Source organism: Tympanuchus pallidicinctus, unplaced genomic scaffold (assembly GCF_026119805.1).
Source record: "Tympanuchus pallidicinctus isolate F22 unplaced genomic scaffold, pur_lepc_1.0 scaffold86, whole genome shotgun sequence".
NCBI classification, from domain to species: domain Eukaryota; kingdom Metazoa; phylum Chordata; class Aves; order Galliformes; family Phasianidae; genus Tympanuchus; species Tympanuchus pallidicinctus.
In genome coordinates this window covers 173,810-191,279 of record NW_026294809.1, presented here as the reverse complement: position 1 = coordinate 191,279, position 17,470 = coordinate 173,810, and the positions used below count along the sequence as shown (strand labels likewise).

General features: G+C 53.4%; 2 protein-coding genes across 51 annotated transcripts; one reads left to right on the top strand and one right to left on the bottom strand.

Annotated features, from left to right (window-relative positions):
- The first annotated feature begins 814 nt into the window (after window positions 1-814).
- LOC128074214 (LIM homeobox transcription factor 1-alpha-like) lies at window positions 815-11,536 on the top strand. Of its 50 annotated transcripts, none has more exons than XM_052669846.1 (13): window positions 1,762-1,850; window positions 1,890-1,973; window positions 2,013-2,062; window positions 2,191-2,224; window positions 2,349-2,476; window positions 2,521-2,684; window positions 3,187-5,486; window positions 6,476-6,633; window positions 6,739-6,816; window positions 7,353-7,482; window positions 8,173-8,331; window positions 9,090-10,443; window positions 10,488-11,536. In XM_052669846.1, the coding sequence occupies exons 7-12, from the start codon at window positions 5,312-5,314 to the stop codon at window positions 9,242-9,244; spliced, it is 855 nt and encodes a 284-aa protein (XP_052525806.1). In that variant the 5' UTR covers window positions 1,762-1,850; window positions 1,890-1,973; window positions 2,013-2,062; window positions 2,191-2,224; window positions 2,349-2,476; window positions 2,521-2,684; window positions 3,187-5,311; the 3' UTR covers window positions 9,245-10,443; window positions 10,488-11,536. The 50 variants fall into 50 exon arrangements, with proteins under 50 accessions (XP_052525796.1, XP_052525819.1, XP_052525833.1 ...); XM_052669830.1 differs by having other exon boundaries at window positions 2,013-2,224; window positions 2,309-2,476; window positions 9,090-10,314; window positions 10,401-10,443; XM_052669836.1 differs by lacking the exons at window positions 1,890-1,973; window positions 2,191-2,224 and adding an exon at window positions 815-1,730 and having other exon boundaries at window positions 1,811-1,850; window positions 2,279-2,476.
- On the bottom strand, window positions 11,146-17,325 carry CHCHD5 (coiled-coil-helix-coiled-coil-helix domain containing 5). Its single transcript, XM_052669883.1, has 4 exons — window positions 17,218-17,325; window positions 16,886-17,127; window positions 16,084-16,235; window positions 11,146-15,407 (listed from the first exon to the last, which is right to left on the bottom strand). Exons 1-3 carry the CDS (start codon window positions 17,323-17,325, stop codon window positions 16,085-16,087), a joined length of 501 nt encoding a protein of 166 aa, XP_052525843.1. The 3' UTR covers window positions 11,146-15,407; window position 16,084.
- Window positions 17,326-17,470: the final 145 nt, after the last annotated feature.

The following is a 17,470-nucleotide window of genomic DNA, read 5'->3' as shown; positions in this document are numbered from 1 at the left end:
CAGCACAACATGGGGCTGCCATAGGGACACAGGGGGAGCCATAGGGACACATGGGGACTCCATAGGGAAACATGGGGAGCCATAGGGAAACATGGGGACTCCATAGGGACACATGAGGATGCCATAGGGACACATGGGGACTCCATAGGGACACATGAGGATGCCATAGGGACACATAGAATCATAGCATCACCAAGGTTGGAAAAGACCTCAAAGCTCCCCCAGTCCAACCATTCCCCCATTCCCAACAGCTCCCACTGAACCACGTCCCTCAGCACAACATCCAGCCTTTCCTTCAACACCCCCAGGCTCGGTGCCTCCTCCACCTCCCTGTGCATCCATTCCAGTGCCTGACCACCCTTTCTGAACAGCAATTCTTCCTCATGTCCAGCCTGAATCTCCCCTGCCGTAGCTTGAAGCCGTTCCCTCTGCTCCTATCCCTGATGGCACGAGAGCAGAGGCCGACCCCCAGCTCCCTGCAGCCTCCCTTCAGGCAGCCATAGAGAGCAGTGAGGTCTCCCCTGAGCTCCTCTTCTCCATGCTGAACATTCCCAGCTCCTTCAGCCTCTCCTCACCAGCCCTGTGCTCCAGACCCCTCACCATTTCATTGCCCTCCTTTGAACACGTTCCAGGGCCTCAATATCTGTCTTGCAGTGAGGGGCCCAAAACTGGACACAGTAAGTGCTAAGTGATGCTAAGTGGTCTCCCAAGAGCAGAGGGAGGAATGGGAGCCGTCGCTTAGGAGGTAACGCGTCTCCAGATCTCTGCTCTGAAACCTCGTCCCCACGGCCGTGTTTTCCCCTCTCTTTTCTTGGTGTCATTTCTTGGTGTTTTTGGCCGAGGTTGGAAAGTGTTTTCGTGCCAATCGTGGAGCTCTCTGTCAGCGCCTCGCCCAGCTCTCCTTGCTTGGAGGTTGGTCGATGCGTTTGAAGGTAACGCTCATCCTTCTGTTCGCCATCCGAACGCCCCTCTCTCTGGATTTGAGCTCCTGGGGCTGAATCTGGGCAAATTCCAGTGGAAAAGCTCTAAAAACACAGTTTGAGCAGCATGGGGTCAAAGTCAGACTGCATCTGTCGACAGATTCAGCTGTGTATGGACAGGCAAGGCTGTGGGGACAGCAATGCTCCCACATGAGATGGGTCCTTAAGGGCCACAGAACCAAGGAAGGGGTTGGGTTGGATCATTGATCCAACTGATCACTGAAGCACAGAGTAGGTTGGAAGGGTCCTTAAAGGTCACAGAACTCCTTAAGGGCTTCGGTTGTAAGAGTCCTCATAGATCATAGAAGCACCAAGTGGGTTGGAAAGGTCCTTAAAGATGATCGAACCACGTAACCGGTCGGGTTGGGAGGGTCCTCAAGGTCATAGAAGCATAGGATGGCTTGGAAAGGTCCTTAAAGATGATAGAGCCATCGAAGGAGGACACGATGGCTTGATGGTGATAAGGGGAAAGCGGCTCTGGTGCTGCACTTGAGGAGAATGGGGCAGCTCAAAGGGAGTCCTGGGGTGCACCAGGACCAAATGCTCAAAACCGGCACCAAAAAGGGATTGGAATCACAGAATCAAACACAGAACCACAGAATGGGGTTGGAAGGGACCAGAGAGATCATGGAATTATAGAGCCATGGGGTTGGGTTGGAACAGAGCTTCAGGATCATAGAACTGTGGAGTGGGTTGGGGTGGAAGGGCCCTCAAAGATCATAGAAGCACAGAGTGATTGGGGTTGGAAAGGTCCTCAAAGATCATAGGAAGCACAGATTGGGTTGGAAGGGTCCTCAAAGATCATAGAAGCACAGAGTGGGGTTGGAAAGGTCCTCAAAGATCATAGAAGCACAGAGTGGGGTTGGAAAGGTCCTCAAAGATCATAGAAGCACAGATTGGGTTGGAAAGGTCCTCAAAGATCATAGAAGCACAGAGTGATTGGGGTTGGAAAGGTCCTCAAAGATCATAGAAGCACAGAGTGGGGTTGGAAAGGTCCTCAAAGATCATAGAAGCACAGATTGGGTTGGAAAGGTCCTCAAAGATCATAGAAGCACAGAGTGGGGTTGGAAAGGTCCTCAAAGGTCATAGAAGCACAGAGTGATCGGGGTTGGAAAGGTCCTCAAAGATCATAGAAGCACAGAGTGGGGTTGGAAAGGTCCTCAAAGATCATAGAAGCACAGAGTGATTGGGGTTGGAAGGGTCCTCAAAGATCATAGAAGCACAGAGTGATTGGGGTTGGAAGGGTTCTCAAAGATCATAGAAGCATAGAATGATTGGGGTTGGAAGGGTCCTCAAAGATCATAGAAGCACAGAGTGGGGTTGGAAAGGTCCTCAAAGATCATAGAAGCACAGAGTGGGGTTGGAAAGGTCCTCAAAGATCATAGAAGCACAGAGTGGGGTTGGAAAGGTCCTCAAAGATCATAGAAGCACAGAGTGATTGGGGTTGGAAAGGTCCTCAAAGATCATAGAAGCACAGAGTGATTGGGGTTGGAAGGGTTCTCAAAGATCATAGAAGCATAGAATGATTGGGGTTGGAAAGGTCCTCAAAGATCATAGAAGCACAGAGTGATTGGGGTTGGAAGGGTCCTCAAAGATCATAGAAGCACAGAGTGGGGTTGGAAAGGTCCTCAAAGATCATAGAAGCACAGAGTGGGGTTGGAAAGGTCCTCAAAGATCATAGAAGCACAGAGTGGGGTTGGAAAGGTCCTCAAAGATCATAGAAGCACAGAGTGATTGGGGTTGGAAAGGTCCTCAAAGATCATAGGAAGCACAGATTGGGTTGGAAGGGTCCTCAAAGATCATAGAAGCACAGAGTGATTGGGGTTGGAAAGGTCCTCAAAGATCATAGAAGCACAGAGTGATTGGGGTTGGAAAGGTCCTCAAAGATCATAGAAGCACAGAGTGATTGGGGTTGGAAAGGTCCTCAAAGATCATAGAAGCACAGAGTGATTGGGGTTGGAAAGGTCCTCAAAGATCATAGAAGCACAGATTGGGTTGGAAGGGTCCTCAAAGATCATAGAAGCACAGAGTGGGGTTGGAAAGGTCCTCAAAGATCATAGGAAGCACAGATTGGGTTGGAAGGGTCCTCAAAGATCATAGAAGCACAGAGTGATTGGGGTTGGAAAGGTCCTCAAAGATCATAGGAAGCACAGATTGGGTTGGAAGGGTCCTCAAAGATCATAGAAGCACAGATTGGGTTGGAAAGATCCTTCAAGACCGTAGAACCGTGGGATTGGGGTTGGAAGGGATCACAGATCACCCATCCAAACCCCAGGCTGAGCAGCGCTGCGCTCACACCCCACACCACGAGGTCGTTCCGCTCCAGCTGGGCTTGAATTCGAGCAGCATTCATGACCCAACGCTTGGTAGCATTTCACACCTGTCAAAAAATTCCACGCGAACGCGTCGGCCCTCTTTCATTGTTGGGCCGTGGTTGTGGGGAGCTTTTGTTGTTGTTGTTGTTATTATTTTTACTATTTCACTGAAGCAGCAGGATGTTGGACGTTGGGAAGGGGACGGATTTGGCCTCAGCTCAGGTTTTGTGCCTGCAGCACCCTCCCGTATCGCCCTTCTTCCACCAGCAGAAGCTGACAGCTAAAGGGCTGCTCGCCGCTCCCGGCCTCTCCATCATTGTTTTTGTTTTTCAAGTGCGAATTACAGGAAAAAAGACAAAGAGAAAAAGGGAGAGACGCTGGCAAAGGCACACAAAAGGAGAGAGAGAAATCCCACCCCGTTCTGCTCGTCCCACACACCGCAGCCGAAAGCCACCGCGCAGCACAAATCCACGGTGGTATTTGGAAGGGATGAGCCCACCCCTGTAAGCCCCTTCATCCCGCTCCGCTGAGTTTGCCAGGAGGATTAACCCAGTCTTGTTCTCAATCCCAGTTTATGAGTTCCCTGCTGGTGGGGAAGATCCTGTGTGTTTAAACAACAGCCTAATTAATCCCTATTTTATTACTTTCCCTTGTCAAGTGGCTAAATGGGAGCTGTCAGCCGGCAGCCACCGCCGCTCGCATTTGTTTAGATCCCAAATTACTTCATCAGAACCATCTGCTCCGCACGCAGGGCACTTGGTGGTTGTTTGTTTCTCTCTCTGGACACAGTGAGGGGCACAAACAGCGTCTGGGAGAGGGGGGACGGTCCTGGAGGGGTCCGCAGAGGAAATCCTGAGCATGGAAAATCCAGGCACTGAGCAATGGAAAGGAAAAGAGGACCCCAAAATCACTTTTCTTGCTGGGGATGTGTGGGTGCAGCTCCATGCGTCCCCCTCCTTCCTCCCTTGGCTTCCTGAGCCCCTTAAATCGGGTGTTTTCTCTCTAAAAAGAGGGGGGGGGGGGACGACTCACTGCAGTGTCCCAGCACTGAAAGGTGTTTACAAAGCAGACAGAGGCTCGAGGAGATGGGGGGCAGAGGCTACGAGCTGCTCGTTCCATGCTTATAACACTAACCCCATGGTTCTGTGATCTGTAAGGACCCATCCAACCCAACCCCACCCCATGGTTCTGTGATCTGTAAGGACCCACTCAACCCAATCCCATCTCATGGTTCTGTGATCTGTAAGGACCCATCCAATCCAATCCCATCCCATGGTTCTATGACGTTTAAGGACCCACTCAACCCAATCCCACCCCACAGTTCTATAACCTTTAAGGACCTTTCCAACCCAATCCCATCCCATGGTTCTGTGATCTGTAAGGACCCACTCAACCCAATCCCATCCCATGATTCTGTGATCTGCAAGGACCCATCCAACCCAATCCCATCCCATGCTTCTGTGATCTGTAAGGACCCACTCAACCCAATCCCACCCCACAGTTCTATAACCTTTAAGGACCTTTCCAACCCAGCTTCATCTCAAGACAAGAAATCAATGTCTGGCCCTGGGAACAACCAACCCCTGGCACAACTTCCCAGGGAGGGCAGAATCCCCATCGCTGGAGGAACCTCAAGGAAATTGGAAAGGGCAAAAATCTCCTCCAATCCCCCGCCGCCGATTTACTGCCCGTCTGCCTGTCGCAGTAACGCTCCTTACTGCGCTACGGGAAAGGAAACATGAAATTCGATGCTGTTTCCCTGGCAAATCCTATCGGTGGGGGGAAAATCCTGATCTGAAAGGGCCGGACGGGGGAATCCTTGAGCTATTGGTGCGGCACGCGTTAATTACTGACGGCGCTTTTTTGCATGAAGTCTGCCTTGGTGTGACAGCTCCAACCCAATCTGTTCCCCAATTCTCCCCTTCCCCGAGCTCCTGACCCCAGGTTTTGCTTTGCAGGCTCTTCCAGACCAAGTGCAGCAGCTGCCTGAAGGCCATCGCTCCCTCCGAGCTCATCATGCGGGTGCTGGAGAACGTCTACCACGTCCACTGCTTCTATTGCTGCGAGTGTGAGCGGCGTCTGCAGCGGGGAGACGAGTTTGTGCTCAAGGAAGGGCAGCTGCTGTGCCGCAGCGACTACGAGAAGGAGAAGGAGATGCTGAGTGCCATCAGCCCCACGCCAACCGAGTCCGGTGAGGAGCTGGAGAGGCGGAGAATGAGGCCGGTGGGGTGGGATTAATGGTTGTGGTGGGATTCGGGCAGCCTGCCCACAGCAAGGATGGGGTTGGGGGGGCTTTTGGGTCCCTTCTAACCCAACCATGCTGTGGTTCCATGATGTGTAAGGTTCCATTCAAACGCAACCCATTCCATGGTTCAATTATCTTTAAGGACCTTTCCAAGCCAACACGTTCTATGATTCTACGGTCTTTGAGGACCCTTCCAACCCAACCCAACCCAACCCAACCCAACCCAAACATTCCATCACTCCATGATCTTTGAGGTCCCATCCAAACCAACCGATTCCATGGTTCAATTACTTTTAAGGACCCTTCCAACCCAACCCAACCCAATCCAACCCTTTCCAAGCCAACACGTTCTATGATTCTACGGTCTTTGAGGACCCTTCCAACCCAACCCAACCCAACCCAACCCAACCCAACCATCATTCCATGATCTTTGAGGTCCCATCCAATCACTTTTAAAGACCCTTCCAACCCTAACCATTCTATGACTCTGTGGTCTTTGAGAACCCTTCCAACCCAACCCAATAATTCCACCATTCTCTGATCTTCAAGGTCTCTTTAAATCCAACCATTCCATGGTTCCATGACCTTTGAGGTCCCATCCAACCCAACCATTCCATGGTTCCACGACCTTTGAGGTCCCAACCATTCCATGGTTCCATGACCTTTCAGGTCCCATCAACCCAACCATTCCATGGTTCCATGACCTTTGAGGTCCCATCCATTCCATGGTTTTATGACCTTTAAGGACCCTTCCATCCCACCCATCCAACCACTCCATGGCTCTGTGACCGTCCCACTTTGGCCACAGCTCAGCCCATGAGCTCCGCTGCCCTCATTCCGTTCTTCTGGTCAAAACTGCACACTGAGAGGATCAAAACTCAGCATTCCGTTGCGCTTTCGCCCCGAAATTCACCTCTCCCCATCTTCCCCTGCAGTGAAAAGCGAGGATGAGGATGGCAGCCACTCGCACGGCAAAGGCAGCGAGGACAGCAAAGACCACAAACGCTCCAAGCGCCCGCGCACCATCCTCACCACGCAGCAGAGGAGGGCGTTCAAGGCTTCCTTTGAGGTCTCCTCCAAACCCTGCAGGAAGGTACAGCGGGGCAGCCCAGTGGGCACGGAGTCTGCCCGTGTTGGGCACGAGTTGGGGCCTCGTTTGTTTCTGAACTCAGCTCTCCTCTTCGTTTATGCTTGATAGGTGAGGGAGACCCTGGCGGCGGAGACGGGGCTGACGGTGCGGGTGGTGCAGGTGTGGTTCCAGAACCAAAGAGCAAAGGTGGGTGAGGGGAAAGTCCCACATTCGTTCGGCTGCAAGAAAACAAGAGAGAAAAAAAAGGAAAGAAAAAAAACCCCTGTTCCGTGGGATCAAACCACACGTGGTGGGGTAGCGTTGGATGCGCTGGAAGCAAAAGCTTGGAGAGGAACACAGGAAACGCAGAGGTGTTTGCAGAGCTGAAATGTTTTCATTTTTGTTGCCTTTTTTTAATGGCTCTTTTTGCGTTTCCCCCTCTCCGTGCGTGATGAGGAAGAGGAGGAGGATTTGCCACTTTTTTTTCCCTAGAACCCTTTCATGTTGCAGAATGCAAAGGGTGAGGGCAGAAACGAAGCCCTCAAACGCCTCAGATGGCATTTCCTAACAGAAATGTGCGGCCCTTTCCTGGCGGCCCCATTGCTCGCACCTTGCATGGGGTGAGGAGGAGGGGTGTGAGAGGGGATGCATGACGGCAATCCTCGATGCCTATGAAAAGTGGGAGGCACCCGCATCCCCTCCTGCCTCAGAACCTCAGGTTTGGGGTCTCCTTCTTCCTGCAGATGAAGAAGATTGCACGCAGGCAGCAGCAGCAGCAGCAGCAGCAGGAGCAGGAGCAGATGGGCAATCCTCGCCTGGGGTCCGGGAGGGGGACCGGGCGCAGCAGCAGGCAGAGCAACGATGACAGCGAAGGTGAGGAGCACTGAGCACTGATGGGGGGGGGGGGCTGCATAGGGGCTATCGAGGCCAAAAGCCTCAAAATCAGCCAAAATCTGCAATTTTAGGATTCCGGGATTCCACCATATTCTGTGGTTCCGGGATTCGAGCGTTCTGTGATTCTATGGCATTTTAGGGTTTTGTTATTCTAGGATTCTGGAGTTCCAGGATTCTAGGATACGATGGTACCCAATGATTCCAGGATTCATCAGATCTTGGATTCTGTCATTCTGTGATGTCCAGATTCTATGATATTCTATGACTCCAGGGTTCTGCGATTCCAGGATTCTGGAATTCGATGACACTAGGATTCCAGGATTCCACGATTCTATGATTCCATGATTCCATGATTCTATGATTCTATGATTCTACGCTTGTAGGATTTCCACGATTCTATAATTTTCTGATATCTCCTGACTCTAGAATTGTGTGATTTTAAGGTTCTGTGATGATTCCAGGATTCTATGATGCTCTACAACTCCACGACAGTCTGTGACACGTAGGGTTCTGTGATTCTTGGATGCCACGGTCCTACAATTCAATGATATCCGATGACTCCAAAATTCTGTGATTGTAGGATTCAGGAATTAGATGATAGGATTCTAACACCTTCACCCCACTGCTCTGCGCCCCTTCTCCCCCTCCGTCCCACGCTTCTGTCTTTAGATGGTGCAAGCGTCCACGGCCTGGATGGGCTGATGGTCCCATATCCCCGGCTCCCCCAGCAGCAGCTGCTGCCCCTGGACCAGAATGGCTACAGCACGGACCTCTACAGGCAGGGCCTCACCCCACCACAGCTGCCCGGAGACCACCTGCACCCCTACGGTAGGAGAGCAACTCCCAACCCACCAAAGCCATCCCACCCACCAAGGCCATCCAACCCACCAAGGCCATCCAACCCACCAAGGCCATCCAACCCACCAACGCCATCCAACCCACCAACGCCATCCCACCCACCAACGCCATCCAACCCACCAAAGCCATCCCACCCACCAAGGCCATCCAACCCACCAAAGCCATCCAACCCACCAAAGCCATCCAACCCACCAAGGCCATCCAACCCACCAAAGCCATCCCACCCACCAAGACCGTCCAACCCACCAACGCCATCCCACCCACCAACGCCATCCAACCCACCAAAGCCATCCAAGCCACCAAGGCCATCCAACCCACCAAGGCCATCCCACCCACCAAAGCCATCCAACCCACTAAGGCCATCCAACCCACCAACGCCATCCCACCCACCCAGGCCATCCAACCCACCAAAGCCATCCCACCCACCAAAGCCATCGTTGGGTTCCATCCAAACAGACAGTAGGGGTTGGGTTTGAGTCCCAGGGGATGGACACAGCCTCCAGGCTGAGCCCTGCTAAAGGCTGGGGTCCTGTGAAAGGTGAGTTGAGGTGAGGCTTGTGAAATCCATCCTTGGGTTCCACCTAAACGGCCAATAGGAGTTGGGGGCTCCTGCTCCTGTTGGGTGGCTCCGACTCACGGTGGGCGACTCCAGGCCCCGCTGCAGCGACACGGCAGCTCGTCGTGCTCGTGCCGCACGGACGCCCATTCTTCTTTCTTTCTTCTTCCAGATTCAGAAGGAGTTTTCCATGACATGGACAGCGAGAGCATCAGCCACCTGGGGGACTGCCTGCTGTCGACGGCCGAAGCCAACCTCCTGCAAGCCCGCGTGGGCAACCCCATCGACCGACTGTACTCCATGCAGAGCTCCTACTTCACCTCCTGACCTTCAAACAGCTCTCCACCAGGACCCACCAGGACCCACCAGTATCTCGGACGGGTGCTGCTCTGGGTTCGGACACGAGACATTCCTTGAGTGCTGCACAACGGAGGAGGCGGCGGATCCGGCCCACGCAGAAGCGCTATTCTGCAACCCGAAGGACTCGGGGTTGCCTCTCTCCTTACTTTCTATCCTCAATGGACGGTATGATGTTGTTTAGCTGTTCCTTTAGCAGTTTGTCCCGTGTTTGAGCATGACGTCCTTCCGACACAGACTGGCCAAGCCGAGCGGAGCGGCCCCAAGCAGCAGCGCAGGCTTCTTCCTCTTGTTTATTCAATCCCTGCTGCGCTGGTTTGCCTCGTTCCTCAGCCCAGACGCTTCGTGGAGCAAGGTTAATTTCCAACAAGGTCCTGAGGCCTCTCCAAGGGACGCCTCTCTGCTCCATGCCCCTCTTCACGGCCACCGCAGGGCAGCTTTCATCTGACATTTCAGAAAGGCGCCTGGCTTTGGAATGAAACAGCTGGGATCTGCCTCCAGAAACGGGAGCATTTCTGCTCCGTCAAGGATGCCAAGAGGAATGTGGCAAAACTGCAGCGAGTTCCCCGTTGCTGTCACACCTTTCGTCCTCCAAAAGGGCGCTTTTACTCCGTTTGTGGACAGAGCACAAAATCACAGCTGCCAGCCGTGCTCCTTTCTGCTTTTTTTTCTTTTTTTCTTTTTTTTTTTTTCCATTTTAAAACAGCAAAGCGAAGAGGATTTGCCCCAAAAATATTCCTGCTGGAAAGCCTTTATAGCTTTGCCCACAGCAGGTTTTTTTGGCAACCCTGCCCACGGCAGGTGGGTTGGAACAAGATGACTTTCGAGGTTCTGTCCAACCCAAATCATTCCATTGTTTTGTAATCTTTAAGGTCCTTTCCAACCCAACCATCCCATGGTTCCATGACCTTTAAGGACCCTTCCAACCCATCCCATGGTTCTGTGACTTTTAAGGACCCTTCCAACCCAACCATCCCATGGTTCTGTGATCTTTAAGGACCCTTCCAACCCAACCATCCCATGATTCTGTGATCTTTAAGGTCCTTTCCAACCCAACCATCCCATGGTTCCATGACCTTTAAGGACCCTTCCAACCCAACCATCCCATGGTTCTGTGACCTTTAAGGACCCTTCCAACCCAACCATCCCATGGTTCTGTGATCTTTAAGGTCCCTTTCAAACCAACTTACTTCATGGTTCCATGACCTTTAAGGACCCTTCCAACCCAACCATCCCATGGTTCTGTGACCTTTAAGGACCCTTCCAACCCAACCATCCCATGGTTCCACCCTTTAAGGTCCCCTCCAACCCAAACCATTCCATGGCTCTGTGATCTTTAAGGACCCTTCCAACTCAACCATCCCATGGTTCCATGACCTTTAAGGACCCTTCCAACCCATCCCATGATTCTGTGACTTTTAAGGACCCTTCCAACCCAATTCATCCCATGGTTCTGTGACCTTTAAGGACCCTTCCAACCCAACCATCCCATGGTTCCATGACCTTTAAGGTCCCTTCTCGCCCAACCATCCCACGGTTCCACGATCCGATCACTTCCCACCCTGACTCCTCTTCCAGGCATCCCAGCACCTCGCTTCCCTCCAATACGTGATGGGAGAAATAAACTGGATGCCTTTACCCCCCAAAATCTCATCTGGGCTTTGAGGGCAACCCAGCAGCGATGCCAGGGCTCAGCCAAGAGCAAAGCGCGTCTCTGCCGCAGGTTGGGAGCAGGGATCCATTTTCTCCCCTCCGTCACAACGCCCTTTTCAGCGAGGCAGAGAGAAGCCAATGGGCACCGATGCGAATCACAACCCCCCCAAAAAACAAACCATAAAACAAGCAAGAAAAAAGAGAACAGAGATTGGAAGTTTGAATTATTACCAAACAGGAATTCTTTATTCTCCCAGCCAGGACCCAAATGTGGGATTCGGTTCTTTACAGCTGTGAAGGACACGGAGCCAATATTGCTGGAAAGGTCAGGTTTTCCCAGAATCGTGCCAGACGAAGGAAGGAGCTCCTCCAGAACTGATTTCCCCACATCTGTTTGGACAGAGGGACTGATGAGCAGATGACTCCCAACAGGAAACCGTGACTTATTTCTTAAATCCTGACCTCCAGAGCTGTGAGCGCAGCTGAGAACCCGGCCGATGTTTCTGTACGTGGTGTTTTACTCCTGAGCCTCCCCCCAGGGGGCTGTTGTCAGTCTGATTGTACAAGTGTGTATTCCCTCAAAAGATTAAAAAAAAATAAAAATAAAAACGGCTCACGGTCGTCGTCTGTGGTCACGGAGGAGCTCCGTAAGCCCCCAGTGCTGGGGATGAAAGGAGACGAAATCCCGCTGCATTTTGCTTCTTCTTTCTTTCTTTTTGGCCTTCCCAAGGCTGTTGTGGAGGGAACGGGCAGAAGGAAATCTGTGTGACACAACTGCAGCCCTTGCACAGCTCACCCCTCTCCATAAAGCAACAGCCACTGATGGGCACTCGCTTCCCTTCGCGTTCGCTCCGCAGCTGGAGACCCTTCACCATCACTTCAAGGTCTCTTCCTAAGAGGGAACGGGGAAACTTTTGGCAGAAGCAGCAGATTTGGGTGTAATTTTGCCCACGTGGCCGCTGGGTGCTTTGCTACAGGCGATTCGCTTCCACCTTTGTTACACAGTGGGTTGCAAGGGGGTCCCGCTGGGGTTTCCTCTACTCAGCACTGGTGAGGCCGCACCTCGAGTGCTGGGTTCTGTTTCGGGCCCCTCACTACAAGAAAGACATGGAGGCCCTGGAATGTGTGCAGAGAAGGGCAACGAAATGGTGAGGGGTCTGGAGCACAGGGCTGATGAGGAGAGGCTGAAGGAGCTGGGAATGTTCAGCCTGGAGAAGAGGAGCTCAGGGGAGACCTCACTGCTCTCTATGACTTCCTGAAGGGAGGTTGTGGTGCAAAAGGGTCTGGCCTCTTCTCCCAGGCAAATAGTAGGAGCCGAGAAAACGGCCTGAAGTTGTACCAGAGGAGGTTTAGGTTGGATATGAGGAGAAACTTTTTCTCTCAGAGGGTGGTCAGGCACTGCAATGGCTGCACAGGGAGGTGGTGGAGTCGTCGTCCCTGGTAATGTTCAAGAGGCGCCTGGATGAGGAGCTACAAGATGTGGTTTAGTGCTTGTGGCACTGATAGGAATGGGAGGGGGGTTGGACTGGATGATCTTGCAGGTCGTTTCCAACCCTGTGATTCTGTGTCAGGGGGTCCCACTGCACCAGCAGCACAGCCAGGTATCGGGGCTCGGCGATTGCTCCCAGCTGTGTTTTGCAGCTGGAAACGCGTCCTTGCAGCAATAAAAGACAGCAAGCACTGCTTCTGAGGCAGGAGAAGCTTTGCGATTGGGATCTGACTCTTTTGCAAAGCCCCGATGGGCGGCGGGGAGGAATGCGCGCTCAGGGGGAGGAAATCACTCCAGGGAAAGGCTGAGCTCACCCTGCAGCAGAGCACAGAGCAGGAGGGCAGCAGGCTGGACGACACCCACGCTTTCTGGCTTTGCCTCAGTGCTTTTGAGAGGAGCAAACCTCGCTCTCAGCACACAGGGCTCACAACAGCAAGCTGGAAATTCCCCCTGCCCAGAGAGGAGGAGAAAGGGCGAAGGAAAGCAAAACAGAGAGGCCAGAGTGGAAAACCCTTCATCTGCCCAGCAGCAGCTCGAAGCCCAGTGGGCCAGCAGCCAAGCAAAGCAAACGGTGTGTGCGAATGGAATGCGGCTCCACACGGCTCTCTGCCCTCTGCCGCTGCCCACCAAAGACCCGGGGCTGCTGGCAGCACTAAATCTCCCCCATCGACGGCCAACACCAAAGGGACGGTGCTGATTTATGGCTCCTTTCAGTAAGAGAAGCAGAGTGTAAAACGAGAATATTTTCTGGGTGAAAAATTAAAGAGGCTTTCGGGGGAGTTCCTCATTCCGGGGCGGTGTGTGATTCACCTCCAGAGTTCAGCTTGGAAAGAAAAGTGACATCAGCCAAAGCCATGGGAGGGAAACAAAAAACAAACCCGGTGCTCAACTTTGTGTTCTGAGCTCCAAAAAGGGGGAAAATGAGGCAGGGAATCATCGCGGCGATCCTCGGGTGTCTGTTAGATACAGAGCTCAGAACACTTTAATTAATTATTCTTCGTTGCCCCCCAGCTGGGTGGGTGTTTTTGGTTTGGGGGGACACGCAGGGAAGCTTGGAACAGCTCAGAGTTTCCTTGCAGGGACACTCAGTGGGGAAGGGAAAGCAGAACCGACCCCCGCCTTGCTTAACCTGTGAACACAATCAGAGCTGAGAACAATTAAAAGCGGGGGCAATAAAACACAGGACGGGGCGATGGCCGCGGGATGGGAGCCAAGAATCAGAACCACAGTGACAAATAGAGCTGCACGTCCCATGTTTTCAGATGGCAGCTTCTGCTGGGCAAAAAACAGCGGAGCAACCGCTGCCTTCTTCAGGTGCTGCCCTTCAGGACGTTTCCCAAAGGTAGAAACACAGACGTGGTGGATGGGTTTGGAAATAACAGCTTCCTCCTCTGTTTTCAGAGGCAGTTTCTCACCCCCTTTATGTGGCTTTGCTGCTCTGCCCTCCTTCTCCACTTGTCACAGCCAAAACGCAGAGGGAAAAGAGCAGCAGAACTCCATCTCCACAGTCCCCAGGTTCAGGATCGGTCGGGTCCTGCTGCTCCATGCGAGGTGCCCCAGCAGTTCAGAGGTTAATGCATCGATGAAGAAATAATGGAGCAGCTCCAGCTCTGGAGGAGACGTGACCGGGCTTCAGAGGGGGCCCACAGCACCTCAACCACAATGAAAAATGGCTTTGCTGCCACCGTGCTGACGTTTCAATGCGGTGTCAACAACACGCAAAGCAAACCTCCGCTCCCATGCAGCCCTCAATAAAGCTGTTCGGGCCACAGAATTCGCCAACTGCGCTGCTCAGGATAAACGCATCGCCAAAGAATCACTGGAAAGAAGTTTTTCCTCCAACAGCGCTTCCCAAAATGCCTTTTGGGAGCAAAGCTGCCGTCTCCTTTTCCTCCCGACTTGGAAAGCAGAACGCGTTTTAGCTTTTACATTTCAAACACTGTTCAGTGAAAAGGAAATCGTTTCCTGTGAGCGTGGATGCTCTCATCTGCTCCATCTCAAATCCCACTCCTGCTGCAGTGCATTGAGACGATTCGGGCCGTGCTGGAAGCTGGAAGCCACTGCCATCCGCTGCACCTCTCCCCAAAGGAGTTAAACTCTGCCCGGCTGCAGGATTGAGCTGAATGAAGGCTGCCAACCCCGCTTGGCCTCACGCCGGGGTTGGAACGCGGATCTGTGCGACCCGGGGGTGGAATGGCAGTGGGAATGGATCCGAGCCAAGTTCCTGCTCCATGCCTCACCTTTCCATTCAGGTACAACAACTCACGGCCTCAAGCTGCGCCAAGGGAGGCTCAGTTTGGATGTTAGGGAAAAAAATCCCTCTTCCGAAAGAGTGGTTGGATGCTGGAATGGGAGCAGCGGGGGTCGAGAAAAAGCAGCTTGCAGAGGGCAGAATCTCTTCATCCACTCCTTGTAAAACATCCTTACAGAGTGATGGTTTATTTCCATTCATTACAGCCCAGAAATCGGGCTCTGCGTCCCCCCCCCCAAAGCGAGGACGCGGGCAGCAGCCCCCCACCCTCCCAGGGGCAGATCTTCATTGCGCTGCATTGCTCAGAGTTGGAGGAGCTCTGAAGTTTGCAGTTGTTCTGCTGTGCGAAGACTCCCTCTGCTGTTCTAAAGCTGCACAAAGCCCACGGGGCTCCCAAACTGGGCAAGCTGGGAATTCCATGCTTGAGGAAACAAGGAGTCAGTTCAGCTCCAAAAGCAGCTCCTGTCAACAGTGGAAAAAGCCAGAGCTGGGTTTCAGTCTTCAGCGGCGTGTTGGCTGGTTACTTGTTATTGGGACAAAGGGAAAACGCTGTCCTCAGAGACAAAAGGAATTCCTCAGTACAAGCTGCAGAAATAAAAGGTGGCTTTCGCTTCCTACCCAAGTGACCCATGGGTTTTTCAGAGGGGGAGCAGCGACCCAACCAAGCACTGTGATGAGAATGCAGAGTATCAAGAGTTTTCTTTTGCTTCTGACCATGAGTTTTAATTCTGGGGGGTTCCCTGAGAAGAAAACAACACCAATAGACAAATAAAAGACATGAAAACACACAGGAGAGATTTTCGATATCAGTATTCAGTATTCAGTATTTCCATGCTTCCCATTTCTCTGGGAAGAGCACAGAATCACCGAACCCCACAACAGGTAAGGTTGGAGGAGACCTTAAAGATCACAGAACGTTGATTGGGTTGGATTTGGAAGAGACCCCAAAAACACACAACCACAGAACGGTTGGGTTGGAAGGGTCCTTAAAGATCAAAGAATGATGGGATCACAGCACGGTTGGGTTGGAAGGACCCCAAAGCCCCCCCAGCCCCACCAGCTCAGGGCCCCATCTACAGCCTCACGCACCTCCAGGGATGGGGCACCACAGCTGTAAGCCTCACCACACTCTGGATAAAGAATTTCCTCCTCGCATCCACCCTAAATCTCCCCTTTTTGAGTTTAAAGCCCTTCTCCCTCATCCTACCTCTCCCTACTCACGTAAAAAAGTTGCCCTCCTCTTGTTCCCAAGCTCCCTTCGAGCTTTATGATTAAATTAAAGAACATCTTTAAGATTACCGCTTCTTTCAGAATTCCCCTCCCCTTTATAAACCAGCTCTTCAACTTACAAAGAACCCCCAGCAGGAAAACCCGCATCTCTCAGCACATCCGGGGCTGGATTTTTGCACCTCTCACCTCACGCCGGCAGCTTCACCCTCTCAGCGCAGCGCAGGAAGGCGTTGACGTGCTCACTGCAGTTCAGCACCGACTCCTGGTTCTCCTTCAGGCACTGCTCGAAGGCCACGAAGGGCTCAGCGCAGTCCTCCCGGATCCGCTGCACGATGGGGCTGTGGGGCAGCACGGGACCCTCAGCTCACAGCCATGCAGGACCCATTTCTCCACCTTAAAGCCCCATTTCCCCTGCACAGAGCCCAAAAGGCTGCCATTCTTCCCCACTCAGAGCCTCACAGACCACATTCTTGACCCCATAGAGCCCCATAGGCAGCCATTCTCCCTCCATCAGAGCCCCATTTCCCCACTCAGAGCCCCACAGACCACATTCTTGACCCCATAGAGCCCCATAGGCTGCCATTCTCCCTCAGTCAGAGCCCCATTTTCCCACTCAGAGCCCCACAGACCACATTCTTGACCCCACAGAGCCCCACTCCTCCTGGACAGAGCCCCATTCCCCCCCATAGAGCCTCATTCCACCCCCCCAGAGCCCCATTTTTCCCCCAGAGTTCCATTCTACCTCCATAGAGCCCCATTCCTCCCCCACAGAGCCCCATTCCCCCCCTCCATAGAGCCCCATGTTCCCCATTGAGCCCCATTTCCCCCCCATAGAGTCTCATAGAGCCCCTAAGGCCCCATTTCCTCCTCCCTTCCCCCGTAGCCCCACAGGCTCCATTTCCTCCCCCCTCAGAGCCGCAAAGGCTCCGTTTTACCCTCAGAGCCGCAAAGGCCCCGCATTCCCCTCCCCCTCCCCACCCGCACTCACTGCGTGGCGGCGCAGCGGGACATGCTGAGGCGGAGGCTGTGACAATCCGTCTGCCACGAAGTCGGGCTGGCGGCCACGCAGCGCCCGTACTGCTCCATCTCGTTGCGGCAGTACCGCGCCGTGATCTCCAGGGCCGCCTGCCTGTGAGGCGACACCGAATGAGCGCGGCCCGACCCGGCCCGCTTCCCCCCTCCATGTCCCCTACTTACATCGCTCCACTGCCGCTCTGCCCATGCGCAGACCTAGCATCACCGCACTACGCATGCGCAGGCCCAGCACTACGCATGCGTGATTTTCTGCATCGTCCCAATACGCTCGCTCGAGCTCAGTACTGCGCATGCGCAGAGGCCAGCACCGCGGCACTGCGCATGCGGAGCCTTCTGTGTCTCCGCATCACGCATGCGCAAGCACCAGCACCACGCCATCCGCTCACTACGCATGCGCAACCGCTAGCACCGCGGCACCGCGCATGCATTACTTCCCGCATCTCCTCACTGCGCGTGCGCAAAATTCCCGAGCGCTGCCGTGGCTTTCTTTGGCGCACGCGCAGTCTTTGCCCCCTCCCCTCCAGCCTCACGCGCTCTC

Bases quoted from the DNA above. Each gene is read 5' to 3' on its own strand.
- LOC128074214 (XM_052669880.1), top strand. From the start codon at position 5,312: ATGCGGGTGCTGGAGAACGTCTACCACGTCCACTGCTTCTATTGCTGC. The intron at 6,817-7,352 runs GTGGGTGAGGGG...TTCTTCCTGCAG, and splicing joins TCCAGAACCAAAGAGCAAAG to ATGAAGAAGATTGCACGCAG. The intron at 7,483-8,172 runs GTGAGGAGCACT...TTCTGTCTTTAG, and splicing joins GAGCAACGATGACAGCGAAG to ATGGTGCAAGCGTCCACGGC.
- CHCHD5 (XM_052669883.1), bottom strand. From the start codon at position 17,325: ATGCGTAGTGAGCGGATGGCGTGGTGCTGGTGCTTGCGCATGCGTGAT. The intron at 17,128-17,217 runs GTACTGAGCTCG...CGGTGATGCTAG, and splicing joins CTGGCCTCTGCGCATGCGCA to GTCTGCGCATGGGCAGAGCG. The intron at 16,236-16,885 runs GTGAGTGCGGGT...GCTGCCCCACAG, and splicing joins TCCCGCTGCGCCGCCACGCA to CCCCATCGTGCAGCGGATCC.